Source organism: Apiospora phragmitis (genome assembly GCF_038363925.1).
Source record: "Apiospora phragmitis strain CBS 135458 chromosome Unknown utg000006l:1.0-5683423.0:1.0-5690449.0, whole genome shotgun sequence".
Lineage (NCBI taxonomy): Eukaryota > Fungi > Ascomycota > Sordariomycetes > Amphisphaeriales > Apiosporaceae > Apiospora > Apiospora phragmitis.
The window spans coordinates 2640266-2660243 of NW_027117404.1; the positions used below are offsets into that span (position 1 = coordinate 2640266).

The following is a 19978-nucleotide window of genomic DNA, read 5'->3' on the forward strand; positions in this document are numbered from 1 at the left end:
CTCCCTTTTGATTGGAGTGAATGAGTCTATTCTACACCACACAATGAGGGCGGCGGCGACCATACCACCGGCTACATTCATCGTAGGAAGCAGTCGCAAAACACACGCCTAAACTTGTCACACCAGCACATGCATACTGTATGTACAGCGAATAATAGCATAATCACCGAGTATGCATTTTACGTGTTACTCATTGGTATAGCTGAGATATCAAACTAGAGGACGGTTATATCAACGTCATCTCGGCGCAATAGAGTGGATAGAGAGATCACGGAAGTAACCAATATTATCTATCATACAAGAAACCTGAACAAACTTCAATTGCTCTGCCTGTACGGGCACGAGGGGGAATCATAAACTATCAACAACCATCGAAGGACCAAGCAGCAGGAAACCAAGCCTACGGCGCTCTTGTTGACCCTAGGTTCAACAAAAGCACCCAATGCGGACCATCAAATCAAATTTAGGACGACTTCTTGGGCTTGAGCTTCTGAAAGAAGGTGCTCAACCGGCTCTTCTTCTTCTTCTCGGCGGAGCCATTGGAGCTCTCCGCAGTCTTGGTGGGGGTAGTAGATTCGGCGTTGGCCGCAGTCTCGGCAGTAGAGGCCTCAGTAGTAGCGGCCTCAGTCGCGGGCTTCGTCTCTGTAGTCGGGGCCTCAGAACTAGGGGCCTCGGTCGCGGGCTTGGCCTCGGTAGTAGGATCGATAGCAGCAGCTGTTGGGGCTCCGTTCGTAGTAGCATCACCAGCATCCGTTGAGGTGGGAACGGCGGGGGCAGCAGCAGCGCTCTCGACTCCAGCCTTCTCCGTGGCCTGCTTAGGTTCCTCAACAACCGGTACGACAACAGCCTTGTCAGACACATCCGTCTGCGCCGGCGTAGACGCCTCGGCAGGCGTTTCTACCGATTTCTCAGCGGCCTTTTCCGTTGGCTTCACCTCCTTCAAGAGTTCGGCCTCCATGACCTTCTTCTCCGCGACGGCGAGGGTACTGGCAGCGGCCTCGGGGCTCTCGCCAGACTCAGCAATCGACTGCTTCACCTCGACAGGTACCGAAGGGGAAACCTCTTGGATTGTCTGCTCCTTAGGAATGTTCTGATCCTGGGCGGCGATAGCAGATTGGGCGGATTCGGGTAGCATCTCCTTTACCGAGTCGGGCAGCTGAGTGGCAGCCTCGGTGGCGCTCGCCTGCGCAGTGGTGGCGGCGGCAGAGGCCTTCTCGGCTGCGATATCCTTGGCGGCGACGGCTCCCGCCAGTGCTGCACCTCCAAGGGCTGTGGCAGCTGCGGCAACAGCTGCTGCAGCTTCTTCAGCGCTGACGGTGTTCTCCGTCTTGTCAGTGCCCTTGCCAGCAGTGCCCTCGGCGGTCGATGGCGCCTCCTGGACCTTTTCTAGCAGCTCTTCCTCGAGGTTGGCCTTCTCCTTTACCTCTGCCGGGTGGGCGCTTGCCTCGGGCGCGACATGAGCTTTCGCTTGGCTGTCCTTTACAACCACAGGCACCTTGTTCACCTCCAAGGGGTTCTCCAAGGGAGCCTCCGCCGCCAAGGCAGCAGTGGTAGAAGCGGGGGCAGCAGAAGACAAGAAGGCGGCGGCCGCGACTATGAATCGTTAGCGCCATGCATGACGTATGAGTTCATATCCTGGGAATCTCACCTTCGTCGGGCGTCATATAAGACTTGGGGTCCAAATCCACGTTGTTTGTGGTGGTGCTTCCGCTGGCCAGGTGGTCTGGGATCTTCTCGCCCGGTGCAAGCTGCACAGGGTTAACAGCGCCGGGTACGGCAGGCATGGGGTTGATCTTGAACTCTTGGTTGCCGGAATCGACGGCAGGTGTCTCAGGGAAGGTCCCGGGAGAGAGTCCGAGCTCCCTTCCTTCTTCTCTAGCGGCGCACTCGCAGCGAGAGCCGCGGTTGTGGATTCGGGGGCAGCTGAGCTCATCATGGCGGTGGTTGCTGGTGCTTCCTTGATGATGCGGTCTGTGGTGAGTACGTTGTTCTCGTTGCCGCTCGAGTCGGTCTCTTTGGGCGCAGTGTGGTCGGTAGTCCACTCGCCGTCAACAACGAACTGTTTGGAAACGGGGTGGTGGTTAGTTGAGGGTAATGATTTTTGCTCGTATTGGTGAGATATATAGCAGTGAGACACTCGATGGTGTCAAATTCAAATATAGAAAGGGAAGAAAAAAGTGTGTTACTGGAACGAAACAGTGCTGTTTGAGACAGAGTGCGGTTTATTTTGAAGAACGAGTAAAGAAAGAAGTGCCACAGCGGGAAATGATGGCGCAAGGGAAATGAAACTACCAACTGCCCACTCTAGTTGGCCAAAGGGTAATCACAACAAACACGCCGTGGCTAGGCGATGATATGGAACGACCGGGGGGGTACGGGCAGGCAAACGACGCTTGATGTTTGGTGCTTGGAAGTTGACATGGATGTGTACAGAGAGGACAGGACTGCGTCATTTGCAGCAACTGCCCCTCGTGTTCCAATGCCCTATACAACCAGAGCTACCAGGGCCGAGAAATTGTCAGGCTATGACGGTATTTCCGTCATTCTGGTAGGGGTGTGGCGTGCCTGTTTCCAAACCGTGCGCTCACGAAAGGACCCAAGGTTCCTTGTAACCTATCGCCGGACTAGCCTCCCAGCCGGTCGATTGATTATTGATCCTGCCCTGTTTCGCACATGATCCTTGAATCCTTGTTCAAGTTTCTGGACTACACCCTCCCATTGACCTATCAGCAATTCGCCGCACTCGCTGCAAGTCTCCAAGCTGTCAGAAGGTCCAGAATTGGCATGCGATCCATAAGAATGTAGCACAATCTGCCTAAGGGTCATGTAGCACGAGCGAGGTATCCGCCCGCTAGCAAATGAAATCATACAAAAAAAAAAATGAAGAAAAATAAATAAAAAGGTGCAGCCTACTGAGGCGCAATATGGACGAGAAATCGCGGATAGGCGTAGAACAAGCAGAAGAGAATGCGAAAGAGAGCATCCTTGCGAAGGCAGCTGAGGCGCAACTTTCACACAGCACCCAGCATCCAAGCCAGCCGCGTCAGCTTTGGCACTCAGAAACTTCTTGGTTCAGCATCCATCACTGGCAGGGCTGACCACTTTCTGCTGGCACCTCCGGGCTGCTGAGTAAGTACCAAGCTTACATGTCCTCCGACTTTTGGTAACTTCGCGCAACGTAGGGACAGAGGCGTAAGTATGTGGGAATAGTGTCCGCCGTAGTGTTGGTTGAATCGCGACGGGACATGCGCAGACGGCGCACACACGAGGCTGATTATGAGGATATGGATATTGGCTACGAACCTTGTAGTCGATCTTCTGCGAAACGTCGTCGAGCTTGACCAGCTTCTCAAAGTGGCCACCGACCTTGTTGAGCTTTTCCGTCTTCTTCCACCCATCGAAGGTGCCGGTTACGTAGACTTCAGAAGCAGGGTGCTCCCTAAAGAAAGGAACGGTCTTGTCAGCCTGGTGTCCGAAATCCCGAGGTGCGGCGTTACGAGGCAGAGGATTGGGCGGGCGTCGTCAAGATGCGCGTGCATGAAGGAGGCCAAAGTCTGTCGACCTGGTGTAGGTTGAGGCTTTTGGAGAAGTCTAACCGCCCAGGAGGCGCATATGGCTTCAGTCACATCACGGCACCTCGGACGGGGGCACTTTGAACAGATGGTGGGCCATCGTGAGTGCGCGCGCGCATTGCCACAGCAGGTTGTAGATTGTCGCATATCATGGCGCTCCAAGTCCAAGCTCTCGAGGGCGGGGAGGAGAGATGGGTATGTAGATTAGGATAAGAAGATGGATGCGCGCATGTGGACTCACCACCTGAAAAGAAAGCTGCCCATGTCGGCGGTAATTTTGTTGAACCGAGCTGGCAATGGACGAAGGATGAAGGCAATGTTTCGAATATATTCCTTCTTCGACAGATCGCGGTGATGTTGTCGTCGTTCGTCGCTCTCCCTGGAGGATGCGGTGTAGGTTGTTGGACTGGATCAAATTTCTGGATTGAAGAGGCGATTGGGGGAGAAGAAAGCTGGAGCTGGGGAGCTTCAAATTTGGGGAAGCTCGGTGTCCTGCCACTCTCAGCTCCAGCTCCTCTCCCTTTCTGCTGCTAGCGAGCGCTCTAATAAAATGCTAAGCTGCTGTTGTACCTAACCTAACCTCTCTCTCGGCTCATTTGGCGGCTTCTGCGGGCCTAGCAGTTAGCCTCTTTACCTCTGTAGCCTCTAGGAGTCTAGGATCTGGTCGGATTGTTAGGCACCCCGGCGGCGTGACGTACCTGGTAGCTGATAGGCACAATTTTACTGACCACATGCATTCATTCTACACCCTCATCTCGCTCTTTTATATTATTGACTGGATTGCCCGGCAAGACCGGCAAAACATTGCACAAAGATAGGTAGCACACACTCTCTCACTCCCGCACCCTTCGTCTTGGAGAGATTTCCCAGCTTCGAATTTGTAGAATTACCGTCTTATAGGGCATCTATGCAGATACGATCCAGCTCGTAGAGGTGCATGCTGGTGGAGAGACACACGTACCTTCTGGCATGTTGTCGGCGAGTCGGTGAGCCAGACTGATTAGGTAGCGACCAAACCCCAACCAACCACCTGAAGCGACCTGGGCCAGGGACCCAGGACCTGAAAGTGGCTGGCGTCAGAGCTCGCTAACGGCGAACAGAAAAGTCATGCCTATTAGGGCAGTTGGCAGCAAGCCACCTTTCCAGTTAGGTAATGCCTATCCGTAGGTACATGTAAGCCATTTCAGCGTCAATCTTAAAAGTCTTTCAATTTGCATTTATATTTTACTACCTACTACTAAGTAACAAGAGCATATTGGCGATTGGGGTAGGTATTTGGGCATCCAAATCAGTTCGGATTGCGGGGCGGACAAGACGCCAATGCATGTACGTCATCCGTGTCATTCGTTGTTGAAGGCCATAATACTGGCAACCCAACAGCCGATGCGATGCAATTTGATAGAGACGGAGAGAAGAAATAACTCAAGATAAGGTAGCTAGTAGAGTCTTGCATCGATACATGCAGGTGTCTAAAACCCACCAATCCGATGGTGACTGAATTACTTCCTGTATGTACTATCGGGTTTCCATTGCCTATCTGATCATATGCTAGCACCGTGATCGTGATCGTGGTTATAGATAGCTGTCCGAACGATATAAAAATACATGCATACCTCTCTTGATAGATGGAGGCCATTCTTGCTCCTTACACCGCATTTATGCTTGCGTCACATCGGGGCCCCGCGTCCAGCTCGGCCGCTGTTTCAGCATCATGCCAACCCGTACTTCGCTCCGCCGTTGCTTGGATAGCAAGATAGGTAGGTATGTAGATCATCAGTCTACTAAGACTGCGAGCACTCAATACTAAACTTTCAACGACATACCCTAACTTAGATCGTACCAACCGAGGTCAGCCGCTGGTACACGCTGTCGCGCAATTTTGTGTCCATTACCCCAGAGCGAGTCCAAGTGTATCCAATGTTACTAACAAGGTTTCTATCAAACGTCATGTCAAAGTCAGGGCGCCAATTTCAGAGTCAGCCTCGGCTCTCTCCCACGTGGCTAGCTGAACGTCCCGCCAACTTAGATGCGTCAGCCAGTCGTTGTGCGGGTTTCACTCTTCGGGGCTCGAGTGGAGAAATTTGGACAATGGTTGATGATGGTGATGATGATGATGATGATGTCCAAGGAGGACTCCTTTTTATTATGGGAGGGAAATGAAGAGAAATCAAGAATCTCTATTATCAAAACACACCACGTATGCCTATGTATGCAGACATCCAGTTCGTAGTCTCCTTCCTGTGAGAACAGCTTCGTTTCGAAACGCGAAACAGGATTTGAAGAACATGAGGAAATAAATGAGCGAGGATCCGAACTCGAGAAGGAAGAAACCAAGATGAACCCCAGAATAAAGATAAGAAAAAAAAAGAAAGAGGAAAAGCCACCCCGAAGAAAACGCCGTCGCCAGTAACCTCGCCAGGTTCCATGCTTGTCGATGTAATAAGCCTCCCCTTATATATAAAACAAAAAAATCACGCGCGCCGCCGTTGTCTGATGCCTCTCCGTCTTCGCCATCCCACGCCCAATGCAGAATAATGTAGTATAAAGTAAAGGAGAGACATGATGGAAGGAGAACGTATCGTAGATCGTACAGGCCGTTATGTATAACCATCTCTCCCGCCCAAAAGAAAGACATAATAATAAGAAATCCAGAAGGTGAAAAAATATCAGACGAAAGAAAATTTCTCGCTCCCTCCCATGCACCATTTCCTTTCCAAAGAGAAATACCGCTCGCATCGGCACCATGCATCTATATATAACCAGCCAAGTTATAATGCAAGGGAGGGTATTCGTTTTTGCTTGTGCACACCGCATAAAAGGACATATAAGATCGAAATCGAACAGAAAGTATTTCAACAGACCCCCCCCCCCCCAAGAACTCCAGAAATGAAAGATGATGGTAAGCAATCGGCGGGGGGAAGTACATGGTGTCAAATGATGCGTGTCCAGAGTTCGAAAGGAAAGAGTCGAGGTAGCAGCGGCGGCGGCGAGGTGCTCAGGCCCGAGAGGCAGCGTCTTCGAGTCTACTCAGAACAGTGTAGCTGTCGACAAGCAATTTGCTTCTCTCGCCGATTGCCGCCTCCGCCTGCAACCTGCGCCGAACCATGGCCACAACGGCGAGCGCCGCGCGTCGTTGACCGCGCAAGGCGAGCACATCTTCTGCTTGGGGGAGATCTGCGATTGTGCGTAACCATGTCAACGCTGCCAGTTCGCTCTTTCGAATCTCCTTCGAGACATTGATGGCTTTCTCGGACGCTGGGGTACTCGGATTGTTTGCCGTCGCGGGGGCTGTCATGGCCGTTTTGTTCGTAGCACGGCTATAAGGCCCGCCAAAGGCCCAGCAGATGAGGGCGTTGACATAGAGTGCCCATTGGTCCGAGATGTCGTTTTTGTTCCATTCCAAGTAAGAACGCCTTGTCGAGTGGGAGGGTTTGGCGGAAGAATGCTTGGATGTGTATGATGCGGTCTTGGTGTCGTCGTGATTGTAATTATCATTGTCGTCATAGTCATTACCATTATCCAGAAAGGCAACAAGTGCCTTTGCAGCGAACTTGGTTGCGACAGCGGACTGTACGCTGCCACTCCAGGCCTTGAGCATATTCTGATGTTGTAAATATTCTCGAGGGCCGGTAATCTTCCGAGCAAACAACCAGGATTCGCCGGAAACGGCGAGTAGGTCGTGTAGGGGGGTATAGTGAAGGGATAGGTAAGTGTTGGCAACAGGGGATCCGCCGAAGAGATTAGAGATGCGTCCAGTTATCGAAAGGTCGATCGTTGTTGAAAGATCAGGGCTTGTAGAGTTGTTGGGTCTAGGGAGGCGCAGGGCCTCCGAGGCGAGGTAGACGGCGTTGTCCAATGGTGGAGCGGAAGCTAGTGTCTCGATGCTCACGGTGTGGTCCGAGAGGACAGAGGATTCGTTATTCGGCCAGCCAGCAGTACGGAAGGCCTCCCAATCCTCGGCAGATCGGGCGGCCCAGAGGTCTTTGCTGGCGGCAGTCAAGGGTATCGGAGGACAGGGCGTGTTGAAACGATGCACAAGAGGCAGCTGATGGTACATGGCGGTATGGACGTCGAGAACAAAACATGCGGCAAGCATCCGGCGGCGAGCTTCCGCTTCGACCCATTCACCCCAGCGACCCTCGAGTGTGGGTGCGGGAGTAGGCGAGGCAAACGTGGAGTCTGGGACTTGAGGACTGGCGACCTGCAAGGGAGACGTTGAGTATGGGTGCCATTGCGAGACGGGAGAAATAAGAAAAAGACTGAAAAGATGATCCTGAAAAAGAGAGTATGTAACGGAACCAAAGACAGATATAGGAGAAGTCAGGGAACTCACTCTAGAGTACAAATTCTGGAAGCGCTCCGAAGGTCGAACCGCTCCTTTCCTACCTCTGAACCGAGCAAAGAATTCGCATAGGAGGATCGCTTGCATGATTTGAACGTTCCAATGGGGCGCCTGGGAGAGCTGTTTAGGATTCGGCGCCGACGCGTTGGCACGGTATTGTGGGACAGTACTTACACGTTTGACTTCTTCATATGCGATATCATGCAATACATAGCCGTGGGCGCGATCCTCCCTGCCGTCAAGAAACTGCGTGGCCATAGCAGCCATGGCACATCGCAGCACATCATTCGGCGCTGCTTCAAAGCTCTGCCGGTGCACTAAGGGGAAAAGAACGTCGAAGCGCTTCCAGTATATGTCGAGGAACGCGGGGATGGCGGCGTTCAGGCTCGGACGGGGCAAGGTGGAGGCCGTCAGGAAGGCCGGGTCATAGATAGTCCCCGAGAGTGCCAAGTCCTTGTGGCGACTTACCATTGCCTGCGCGTCTGGTATTGCTGGAGCAAAGGTGACTAAAGATTCAGCCGAATGTACGGGTGACGACACGTTCGGTGGGGTCGGACTACGAACTGAAGTGAAAGCCTGGTGGTGGGGCGCATGGTCGTAGAGGCTCTCTTCGGAGAATGAGAGACTCGGGTCGATCACTTGGGTATAGGTATGGTTGTGGGGTGAAGGGAGCCAAGAGCCAAATGGAGGCGCGACAGACATGTCGAACGTATCCCCGGGAGAGACTGGCGTGTAGCCGAAACTACTTCCCATGGGCAAGTCCGAGTTTGGCGAATAGCTTCGATGATAGTGGCTATTGCCATCAGATGGGGTGGATATCCCGCTGCCAGACCAAGGGGAGGAGTCGAAGTTTTGTAGGCCTGGTGGTACATCAAAGCCTGGGTGCTGTGATGTTGATGGAAGTCCCTCCGTGACTATGTAGATAGGCGTGCGTGGGGCAGCAAATTCGGTAAAGGGGGAGCCGGAAGACATATGGCCGCCAGAATTACCGAGAACATAGGACTGTTGATCGCCTTGTCCTTGCGATCCACCGGAAGTTGGTGGATAACTTCCGCGATCACCACTAGAGCTGGGCTGATTGTGCGTATACGACGTCGTATAATCGCTGGGCGGCATACTGGAACTGGCGTGGCTCGTGGAGAAGCCACCGTCTGTTGAGTTGACAGATGGTGGTCGACTGTCCCCTCTTCCTCTGCCTCCTGTACTTGTCGAGGCTCTGTCGCCTTCTTGCTCACTGGACATGCTGTTAGTTGATACCGTCTCGGGCAACGTATGAGTTTTCTCAACATACTGTCTGGTCTGGTGGCGGGCAAGTAAATCAGCTCGGTGGAAAGCTCGGTCACAACCAGGATACTGGCACGGGTGCCCAGGCGTCTGGTGGCTCAATTGATGGCGTCTACCAGATAGTATTTAGTAAAAACACCGTTGTCACAAGTAGGGGTCAAATATAACCCACCTGAGATGTTCGGCTCGCGTGAATGTCTGGTATCGTCAGTTTGGACCGTCCAGCCTAGGAGACGAGCAGCGGTACTCACCTTCGGAGGTTTGCAAACCTCGCAGACATGAACTGGCACTCCCTTCTTTGCCCTGCTTACACGGCCAGTGATCGGTGTCAACTTGACCGGTGGCTCTGGTTGGGTCGCCATGGGTCGATTAGGTTGACTCGATCCCCCAGCTGCGCCAGAACCCGGGCCATTGTATCCACGCATTTGGTTCATCTCCTCCACGCCGGAGCTTCTGACTGCGGTAAACGGGATAGGCCGTGAGGCCAAAGCTGGTGACGATGATGGTGAAGACGCCGCAGTGGCAGACTGAAGATAATGGCTTGAAGTTGATTGGTTCCTAGTCGAGCCTGGAGGTTGGCGTTGGTCCTGCTCATTAGGGTTTATATAGGCTGATGCTGATGATATAACTTGATTCCAACTTGCCCCAGAGGACTGGGAGTCCTGTGGTTTAATATGTGGGATCGGTTCATCATCATTTACTATAAACTTAAGGCTGGCTCTCTCCCGTCTAGTCATGGTTGTTGATTTCTCGTTGGTATGAGAAAGCTGACACAGCCCTCTACCCCTTCGATAATTTAAGAAGGGTAGATGAAAATAACCGTTGTCAAGAAGGGTAAGACTGAGGTTACAAGGGTACCGATTGGTACAGGAGACTTCGAGTATATCTCAGCCTTCTGGTCGGATGGTAACAAAGGTATGTTGCAAGTATGGGGTGCGAACGAGTCTGCGTTGAGTCGCGATGTACCTAAATGGGACGGTCTTAGGAGGGCTAAGCCGCCGAAATTACTATATTGAGACGCGTTAAAGGGCCAAGTAGGCGCGGGTAACGGGGACAGAAAGTTGAGTGAGATACAAAGAGGTAGAAGCAAGAAAAGTGTCATCCTCGACTAGATGTTATCACCCACATGTCCATGAAGGATGCCCTGAATAGTAGTACCCCTGCCAGCTGATGGTATGGGTGCGAAGGTACTCACGCATACTGCAAGTAATCCTTCCAAACCAGGTACATTGTGGCTCATGTCGTAGATGCTATTTACGGGGTACAAGTACATGGTGGTCTTGTCGTCCCTTTTGGGCAACCTGTACCAGAAACTTGTACCTACACAAACCTTACCGACTTCTTGGTTTGCTGTGTAGTTGGAGTTCATCATCTGTCTTTGCACGAGGGACTTCTCCACAGCATAGGCAGGGGGCAGCCCACTCGAGGTTGGACAGAACGAAACGTTCAACCCGGTGGACTGGGTTTGGTACCATATTTAGAAGAAGACCTACTGTATAGCAGAGGCACTAGCCCAAGTAGGTAAATAACTCAGAAGATTGGCACGCGCTGGCAGCAGGACGAGAGACCGAGTTCATGTATGTAATCACATAGGAGAAACGGGTGAGAAAGAGGGAAAACCCTAGTTCGCGGTCCCGAACGTACCCAAATGCCTTGCGACCTGGCTGCCTTGAGCCCCGTGGTCTGATCGACGACAGAGTACCCGTATGCGAAATAGAAAATCGGCCACTGCTGCAGGTCGTCTTACAGACAGCAGAAGGCGCAGCTAGCGCCTGGGCAGTCCCCCTTGTCAGTCGGGGTCGCTGGACCAGCCAGAGAACGGGGTTGCTTATTGCCGGTTTGCACAGCCAGCACGAAGACAGATCGGTTGCAGGGCAACAGCCACCTGGATAGGTTGGCGATCCTTTCGTCTTTCGGCTGCTATGAGCTGCATATGCCTGGAGAGATCTCCCGCAGCACGATCCGAGGCGAGGGTAAAAGAAAGGAAAGGAGCCGGTAGCGACCGCCATGCTTGTCGCGATGCGTGTATGGACTATTTTGCATTAATTGTTAAGAGATGGCGGGCGCAAATACGGCACAAAACACACATGTTAAGATACTGTGGGCAATCAAAGAGAATAGAAGGTAGGGTGTGTGCTTGGCCGAAGAGTCGGGTGAGATTACAGGCAGCGATTCCGGGCAAATCAGGCCGTCGAGTGATTCTCGAGGACACAAGACTGTGCCGTTTTGAGAAAGTCTGCGTTGTCTTGAAAGAGCGGAGCCCGTCAGCATGGAGATTGCATCGCATGGCCAGGCCCAACTCTCATTGGGGATGAGGGCGCGCAAGGGAAATTGAGCTGGTTCGACCCGTCCAAGAACCCCGCCGCAGTGCCGACCTTGTAGGGCAGACAAGCGAGTGTATTGCGGGCAGGCGGCTAGGGGCCAAGGGACGCTTCTTCCCGTCACTGCGTGCGTCTGTCGCTTCGAGGCCGTGACTCTCCTGTCGACTGTGCTGTCGCAGAAGGAGAGACGTGATTCGATCCAACCGCCAAGTACGGCCCGCAGTACTGGTATACGGGCGGTGACCTTGAAGATGGCCAGGGGTTGTTTTCTCTGGAAACGGCAAAACGGGAGGGTGTTGGAGAACGGTTGGGTGGGTGTGTGTGTGTCCCGGTGTGGTGGGTGTGGGTGGGTGGCTCTGGGCGTGGAGGGGCTTAGACACGACTCGCCCAATGTCATTGGGCACACAACTGCGACCAACCAGCTATTTTTATATACTTCTCATCCAATTGGGAAGGCAGTAAGAAAGTGAGATTTATTGTGGTACACACAAGCTGTGGAAGCATGGGAGGCACTGCAAACGCCCTCTCCCTGCCGCCATTGACCGAACGTTGATGATTTGAACATGTCTGAAGCATGATACACATCGAAGACTTGTTGATATCGATATCGACAGCCGACGTAGGGAAGGAAATAAAGTTGTCCTAGAAAGTCCAAGTTTCCCGCAAGGAAAACGGCCAGGATCTAAAGGAAGGAGCCGATCGCGGCAGTTAGGCGCTATTAGCCGCGGCTCCGAGTCTCCTGTCCTTTGGGGGCGACAGACTGAGACAACGAACATAAGGTATGGGCATAAAAATTGATCCGATTCGGCCGTTTCAGCGTTGGAGTATTGGAGATTACAAACCTACCTGCGTACGGTAGGTACATAATATCGATATAAAAGGTACTTATTTACTTGATCGGGTACTACCTGCCTCCTACCTACATACTTTCTGATGCAGCTTGTTGATAGCCTTGCATTGGGGGCTAAACTGGGAAGGGGACCGGATGTGGAAGAGGAGGGTGGAAACGGCGAATACTCTTGAAGGTATCCGACGGTCGTTGTCGTACAACTGAAAGCATGTCATCGATGGCAGCAACTAAGGCCACGACTTGATGTAAGTAAGGCATGTATATCTGCGTGCAACCACCTAGCTCGCTGCGTAGAACAAATGGAAGGATGCCGAGTGCCGTCGAACAAGCGAGGCGCGCTTACCTCTGACCGGCCCCCTTCCCCTTTCCCCCTTCCCTTTCCCCTCTCCCCTCTTTCAGGAATTACTATTGCTGGTTGTTCACGAATTGGATCAATCCTTTCTCGCTCCCCTAACATCCAAAACCCACGGCCGCCGGCAAGTGTCGGATCCGTTCTATATCTTGAGAGCAGGTCCATGGAGAAAAGCCAAGCACGGTCCGAATGAAACATCCAGTATCTATCTTGATAATTGAACCACAATCTATAATTAATAATGGCTTGTTTCCCCTCGTTGCTTGCGTCGCATTTTGATTTTGTTTAGCCCCGAATTGGGCGGCAGACAGGCGCACTTGCATACAGCACAGCACTATCGTTTTCCTGCATTGGGGAAGCCTTGATCTCAGTTGCCCCGCCACAACCTCAGCGCTTAGGTTTTTATTAATAGTCTCGACATCAACACTCAATCAATATTCTTTTCTACGGTACGTTACATACTGCCTGCTAATGATGCATACATTCATTCACTCAACCATCACTCACCCAAAACCACGCTTTTCTAGTTGAGGCTTGGAAATAAACTTCTCGCAGCGTCCTGCAGTCATGAAGTGTGTCTTACTCTTGCTCTATGCTGACAGGTGTTTGTTTCCATGTGGGATGATACCGCTCCTCGGGAGTCTATTCTGAAGGTGCTTGCAAACATGAGCCTTGGGTACGTAACAAGCGCGGCAGCCCGTATTCGAAGGTGCGTGTGAGACCAGATTAGGCGCCCGTTGTCTCACACACCAAGGCCAAGTCAAGTACCTGTGCAAGTAACCAAGGATTAGGTACATTTGATGGTTGGACGACTGCTAAGCCGCAACCTTCTTCTTTCAGTTTCCCTACTCCATTCTTTTTTGTCTATCCCTCACGGTGCTACTCCGTACTGTATGTACCATCACATCATCCACCCACCCCGTTGATCCATGAAGCCATGTGGCCTTCCAAGCGGCAAGGCGGCTCTGACCATCCCGTCTTGTCTACTCCAATTTGTTCCTCGGGCGCCGCCGGCTAGCGCCATAATATGTCCTCGAGATGTGGATGTCTCCAGCTGTCTCTACAGCTCTATTGTCCTATCGCAGTCTTCGCCCCATCAAGATATCAGTTACTACCCGTCTCATGTTGGGGGTTTCCGCCCCAAAGTCTCCATCGAGAGTTTGATCTGTTCCTACTACTGTGGAACAGGCTTCCCGTCCTGTTCCCCAGTGCGGCAGCATTCCTCGCGTAAGACGGGCTGTGGGGACTGGCGATGAACTGTTGGCTCTTGTGCTGACTGAATGCCTGCCTTATGTGCCTGCATCTTCGAGTGCCACATGCCGGCCTTGTCCTGGCTTAGCCTCCTTCAGGCGTGAAAAGCACTTTGCTTCAGCATATCGTGGCTTCCATTCGGTCCGATAGCCATGTGTGTGAAATGACCCCATTATAGAATATGTGCTGCCATCGGGACTCGAAGCTGGCTATGCTGCTGGTGCTGAAGAGGCCGGCTCTACATGCATCTCTGAGCTCCTCGGGTGTTTGCTCTTCTTGCTGCAATGATCGAACTATTTGCGGCACTGCAAGCGAGGACCTTGGTTATAAGAAGCCATCGTGGCGGAGCTCTACTGATGGGGTCCTCCACGGACAGCAATGATGCTCTGCGTCTTTCTCCGAGCATTGCATGTAAGTAATGACGGCATCAAGACCCCAGCCTGCCGGCCAAGAACTCCCGTCCCGGGTCAAGGGGCAGGCAGTGTTTTCTGGTATGTGGCATCAGCTTTTCGTGGGCTAGACCAAGACACTTTGAAGTGGCAGGGGTATATATCTTCACTTGCCGTATCCGCGCTCCATCAAGACCTTGGCCGAGATGACGAGGCCGAAAGTGTCATCATCCTCCACCGGTAGCAAGGTTATGACAGCCCTTGCGACGGGAAGACCCTATCTGCCACGTGGATAGGATATGCCACGAGCCGCTAGCAGACTCAGGCAAGTGACTGGGCTCTGATACGCCCGCCAACTGACCAATGTGTTCATGATAGCATGGATGCAGAAGCAGTGGCATGCTACACCTTCTCCACAGCTAGCGCGGCTGGGTGGTCAGCCGAAGGGGCGTGGCACCGAATCTTATTACTCAATTGGGTGAGATCGTTAAGCCTGAAACCCCGTTTCTGCAGGCGCGGTAGGTGGTGGGCTCCGACCAACGAGACTGCTGTGGCCTGCTTGTTTGACGTACCTATCGAACCAGAATCTGCCGTCCTGGTCATATCTTCAGGGGTGGGCCACGTTCGGAGCACAATATACCAATCACGATATGCTTCATTTCCGATACTATACGCCTGGATGATGATCAAAGCCATGATCAGTGCTCTGTTGCACCGTACCGACATTGCCGAGCTGCCATGTCACCCGAGGTGCCCGTTATCCTGATCTGGAAGGCTCCTGAAAAGCTCTCAACGGTCGCGTACATGTACAGATAGTTAAAAAGTGGTGGTCTATCCCACATGCAGCCCAGTTTCGGGGCTCTCAAGTAGGGCCAGAATGCTTGTGTGACCCTGAAGGATGCCTTTGCATGATCCTGTGAAGCAACAAGGTTCGGGCTTCATGCCTCAGGCAATATCATTGGACAACACCTAGACAAGCGGAAGATTAACGTCTTATCTTCTTCATGGGGTAGTCTCACGTTGCATGTAGCAACTAGATTGCCGCCACAGACGCCGATTGCGATATTCGCATTTCACCCTCCTTCACGCGACAAAGCTTGCGCTTCGCTTTCGCCCGGGACCAGTTTGTACCACCAGCTCCTACTGATTGAAAGCCATGTAGTGTTTCCCCGGACCTTCCTGTCAAGGAAGTTGTGGCCGGCCACTGATATTTGCGTGGTAAAGGGACGCGCTTAGCCTGACCTGAGAGGAATCCGATAGCAATGCAACCTGCACATCTGCACCGGACTACATACAGGGAGTATGATGATATTCGGCGAGCATATCTTCAAGGCCGGGATGAACCGTAGCACGAGCATAGTGCCATGGTACGTTGTAGAATCAACTGCTGTAAGCTGTGGCCGTATAGAAGACAGGAAACGAGTATATGCACCCTGCAAGAGTCATCATACTGCTCAGGGACAGGGCGAGTACCTCCCAGAACGTTTCGGGCGACCAGTTTAGTATGACGTCTTTTATATTGAAGATAATCCGTAATATAGCATACTGACTTATTCATATCTCCAAGTTCTATATACCGGCGCCACTGGGATGGGATCACAGCGTAGGGAGGTGTCTTTACAGGGAGTTGGATGACTGGAACTCTCCGTTACCTGACAGTCTTCGATGGCCTTCCCTTCTCGGGGTCTTGTATGGAAGTAAGCCTGGCTCCGAATCCCTGGATGGAGCAGCAAAGCTTGCTTGCACACGAAACGCACATGTCAAGCGTGATGCTAGTTGGTCATTGGGCCCCAACCCAGCAAATAGTAGCATCCCTTACACCTCCCTTTCCACTCGCCATGCAGTAGAATGAAGTTCCCTATAATCCCTGTCTTCTAGGGCTCCGCAAAGAAACCCCTATATGCTCTCACATGGTACTTGTCACCTGGTGTCCGAGCAACTTGGTGAAACGAATCTCCGAACTGCTCTAATCGACGCACGCGGATCCTCATGGACCCTCATGCATTTTGCTAGTACTGAACGGAAAAGGCATAGTTCAAGTAGTACTTGTTTTCCTTTTCTAGAGAGCTAACCCATCGAATGACCCGCCCTAGGTCCGAGAAAGACGTTGAGTATCATAGAAGAATGTGCCGCGGCAGAACTCCCAAGCAAAAGGAACCGTCCCCAGGAAATCCTTCCGGATGCTGCCTCAACTCTTACCCGCCTGGACAGCTTATTCAACTCGCCTTTGGCCCGATGTGTGTGTCTGTTTTATACTACTTCCGACGGAGGTACTAACCCGTTTAGAATACCACGACGCTTGTGGCCCCATGATGTTTTTGTGCGCTGCTGTTACTAGCTGTGGCATGAGTTTGCCAGCGGTGGACGTAGTAGTATTTCTGCTGTTCGTATGTTTCGGATGGGACCTTCGATCTATTCCATACCTGATAAGTATGGCCTGTAGATACTTTACCTAGAATATGAAACCCTATCCGTCAGGTACCAATGATTTAGGGAGAAGAGAAGGACATAGACGGTATCTTACTCCTGTATTGACACCAACCCAGAGTCATTCCCATCAATGCTTCGACATGATAACATCTCAAGGCTCCGGAAACCCAAGTACGACTTGCAGCCACACTTATCGGCGGCTAACGAGAGGAAATAAGTATTTCAAACACGTTGGTCAACCCAATGAGAGAATGAATCTTCCCAACGCGGTCAGATTTGCCGCGAACCCCTTGCAGCCAGCCCCCCACCCCGTCTTTCTCAAGATTGATAAGTGAGACTGAGGCCTATGACATCCTGCCGATATCCGCAGCCGGATGACCGTTCTAGGAACGCACGTGGGCTTATGTGAAGCATGTCCCCTAACCCTACTCCCCCATCTCTTACCCCTGAGTCACGGCAGACTGTAAGCAGGTAGGTACATAGATCGCTCACTATCTCGTCGGCCCGAGGCCGGACTCTGAGAAAAGAGGCAAGAGAAGGCACCCGGCCACTTTTAGTTCAGCCCTCTCCTCTCGTCTATGCTCAAAGGTCCAGGGAGGTAGTTGCTCCTAGCATACCTCTTTTCATGACTGCGCGCCAACCAAGATAGGGACCCCCCCTGATATTCAGCTTGTCATCTCGACATGTCTCCCCGGACATTGAGGTGCGTCTGAAAACGAGGGGCCAACCGTCGAATGTGTGTGGTCGGACTTCGCTCTCGGTATCAACTCCAATAAATACATAAGCGAACATTTTCCACTTTGTCATGGCGGACGGTTTTAGATATCAGTCCAGTTTACATCAATGACAGTCCACCCTTCTACCATTAGCCCTCATAAGATTACTGGAGATTTTTCCCTATCGAACATTGATCGGTTTCAAAACATTCTGGATGGCGAAGTACAGTGGCAACTCCTTGTAATTAAAGAGAAGAACGTCTCCTCGAAATCAGTACATCAGTAACTGTTTGGGCAAAGGGCCAGAGTGGCGAGGAGTCTGCCTGCCCCGACTCTGCAATACCTCCCTGCACTCCTATTCAGTGTGCTGTGCCCATCAAAACGCTGCAAAGATTGCTACATGATGGGAGCCATAACTGCTGCTGGATGGGACAGCCAAGAGGTAGAAAAGTCAGAAAGAAAGCGATCTCGTTTCTTTACGAGCCTTTTCTCGACAACACGGAACCAGCACGCAGCTACTTAGGAGATAAGAGAGGTTGATTGCGGCACTCTGAGGAGCGCAAGCACGTTGTCTATCACGTATCTACGCATAGAACAGATTGGCACTTTCGAATAATTCGGTAACGTTCGAAGAATATACTGAAAAAAGCACCCGCCTTTGGGGTATGCACCATAATGCAAACGCTCGCATACCTAATAATGAATTAAACACTTGCATAAACGGCAAGTGTCATAGTTATATTTTGTAGCCGTTATTACATTGGTTATTCCTTAAGGGACACCAACCAGCACTGTGATGTAATCGCAATAAACGCGAAAACCACTGTGACCACAAACCCGAACACATGAATCATCGATGCAACGCCTAGTACAAACCCACCAGTCCTGGCATAATTCATCCACTATGATGTCGACGTAGTGGCAGCTGCTTGTTGCCGACCGCGGTTATTCGACTTGCCATCACTCTCCTCGGACTCATCGTCACTCGGCGACCGACTCGGTGGTCGGCTGTTGTCCCTCACATTCCGTCGGTTCTTGGTCATCTGCGGAAGAGTTACATTAGCAAAACCATCACGAGTCAGATAGAATATACGAGAAAGCTTACCCAAGATCGGACTCCACCAATCAAGCCCAACGTGTACCCGCTGATAAACTCGTTGGAGCTTCCTCGCTCTGCTCCAGGGGTGGTGGGGGATCTAGCCACATTTGCCATGGTAGCCGCTTCTCGCAGTGTCATGTCGCCAGCAGGGGCGCCTGGAGTAGTGGGGATCCGGTGTCCCGGAGCCGGGCTTTGGGGTCGGCTAGCAGGCCAGAACTGGCGCAATTCCTTGCTGAGCTCTTGGCCGGTAGTTGCCCAGTTGGTCCGGATGCTATCGCGGAGATCCTGGACATGCCGCTTGACATCAAGCTCGTTCTTCTTGAGCCAACTGACGTTGAGTTCTTGGCGCGAGGTGCCGCGCTTGAACTGACGGGCAATGTACTTTTCGTAATCACGCACAATCCTGTTAAGGTTGGTATTTTGTCAGCTGCTGATACAGACAGAAGGAAGCGAATGGCAAAAGGGAGCTTGGAGCCACTTACTTCGTGATGATACCTGTCGTACTCACGCCCTCAGTACGCTGGGTAACCAAGAACTTTCCTTGCTCCTTGATGGGCTTGTAAATATCATCACCCTCGGCCGCGCCGTAAGGAAGATCATCGTGTGCAACGTAATCAATCTGGTGCTTTTCGAGAAAGTCGGGGGTAACAATCCAGGGACAGTTCTCAACCACCTCGTCCACCCACTTGCAGTGGCGGACCGTCTCGGCGCGCTCCATACCCGAAAGCACTGTTAAGCCCTTGCGCTTACGGGTCTCCTCGTCGCCTGTAACGCCCACGAGCAGGTATACATCAGGGAACGCTTTCTTGGCCTGCTCAAGCTGGCGCATGTGGCCAAGATGGAAAAGATCGAATACACCATCGGCATAGACTCTCACGGGCCGGTCAGAAGGTGGGTCGTTTGTCTGGTAGCCCACGGGGTGTGTCAATTTGCCAATTGGAGGTGGCGCCATGGCACCATCGGGATTCTCATCGTCGCCATTCAGATGCATATCCTTGAGCGCTGTGGGCTTCTTGCTCTTCCGGGTAACACGATCGGCAATGTCGATGCTGGCCTCGGTGGTGTCACTGGGCTCACCGGGGTCGACCGGGGCGTGGTCAGGGTTGAGGGAGGTCGTAGACGATTGCGGCCCCGAGTTTCGATCCGAGTTGGCGCGCTGTCGCTTGCTGGGTGGGTTTGCGCCGTTGGAGGCAGACTCGGTTTTGCGGTGGGTCAACCGACCGGACTCCGGGGCAGTAGTGTCACCATCCTCGCCCGAGGCATCCCGGGACGAGGGCTGCAGAAGTGGGTTTTCATCCATCATGGCGGTCGTGGCAGCGGTTGTTGGGCGCTTACGCTTGCCTCCATACGATGAAGCGGATGGAGAAGACAT

At 52.3% G+C, this 19978-nt stretch overlaps 3 protein-coding genes across 3 annotated transcripts; all 3 read right to left on the reverse strand.

Annotated features, from left to right (window-relative positions):
* Positions 1–463: 463 nt before the first annotated feature.
* Positions 464–3836, reverse strand: PG994_006086 (Signal transduction protein MDG1; the record flags this gene model as incomplete). Its single annotated transcript, XM_066857495.1, has 5 exons — positions 464–1593; positions 1649–1867; positions 1888–2059; positions 3304–3439; positions 3814–3836. 5 exons carry the CDS (start codon positions 3834–3836, stop codon positions 464–466), a joined length of 1680 nt encoding a protein of 559 aa, XP_066716764.1.
* Positions 3837–6567: 2731 nt separating this feature from the next.
* PG994_006087 (zinc finger protein LEE1) lies at positions 6568–10471 on the reverse strand (the record flags this gene model as incomplete). The annotated part of the gene is made up of 6 exons (XM_066857496.1): positions 6568–7845; positions 7906–9148; positions 9206–9310; positions 9371–9396; positions 9450–9785; positions 10394–10471. The coding sequence occupies 6 exons, from the start codon at positions 10469–10471 to the stop codon at positions 6568–6570; spliced, it is 3066 nt and encodes a 1021-aa protein (XP_066716765.1).
* A 7938-nt stretch (positions 10472–18409) lies between these two features.
* PG994_006088 (cytidylyltransferase) lies at positions 18410–19978 on the reverse strand (the record flags this gene model as incomplete). The annotated part of the gene is made up of 3 exons (XM_066857497.1): positions 18410–18550; positions 18613–19009; positions 19089–19978. The coding sequence occupies 3 exons, from the start codon at positions 19976–19978 to the stop codon at positions 18410–18412; spliced, it is 1428 nt and encodes a 475-aa protein (XP_066716766.1).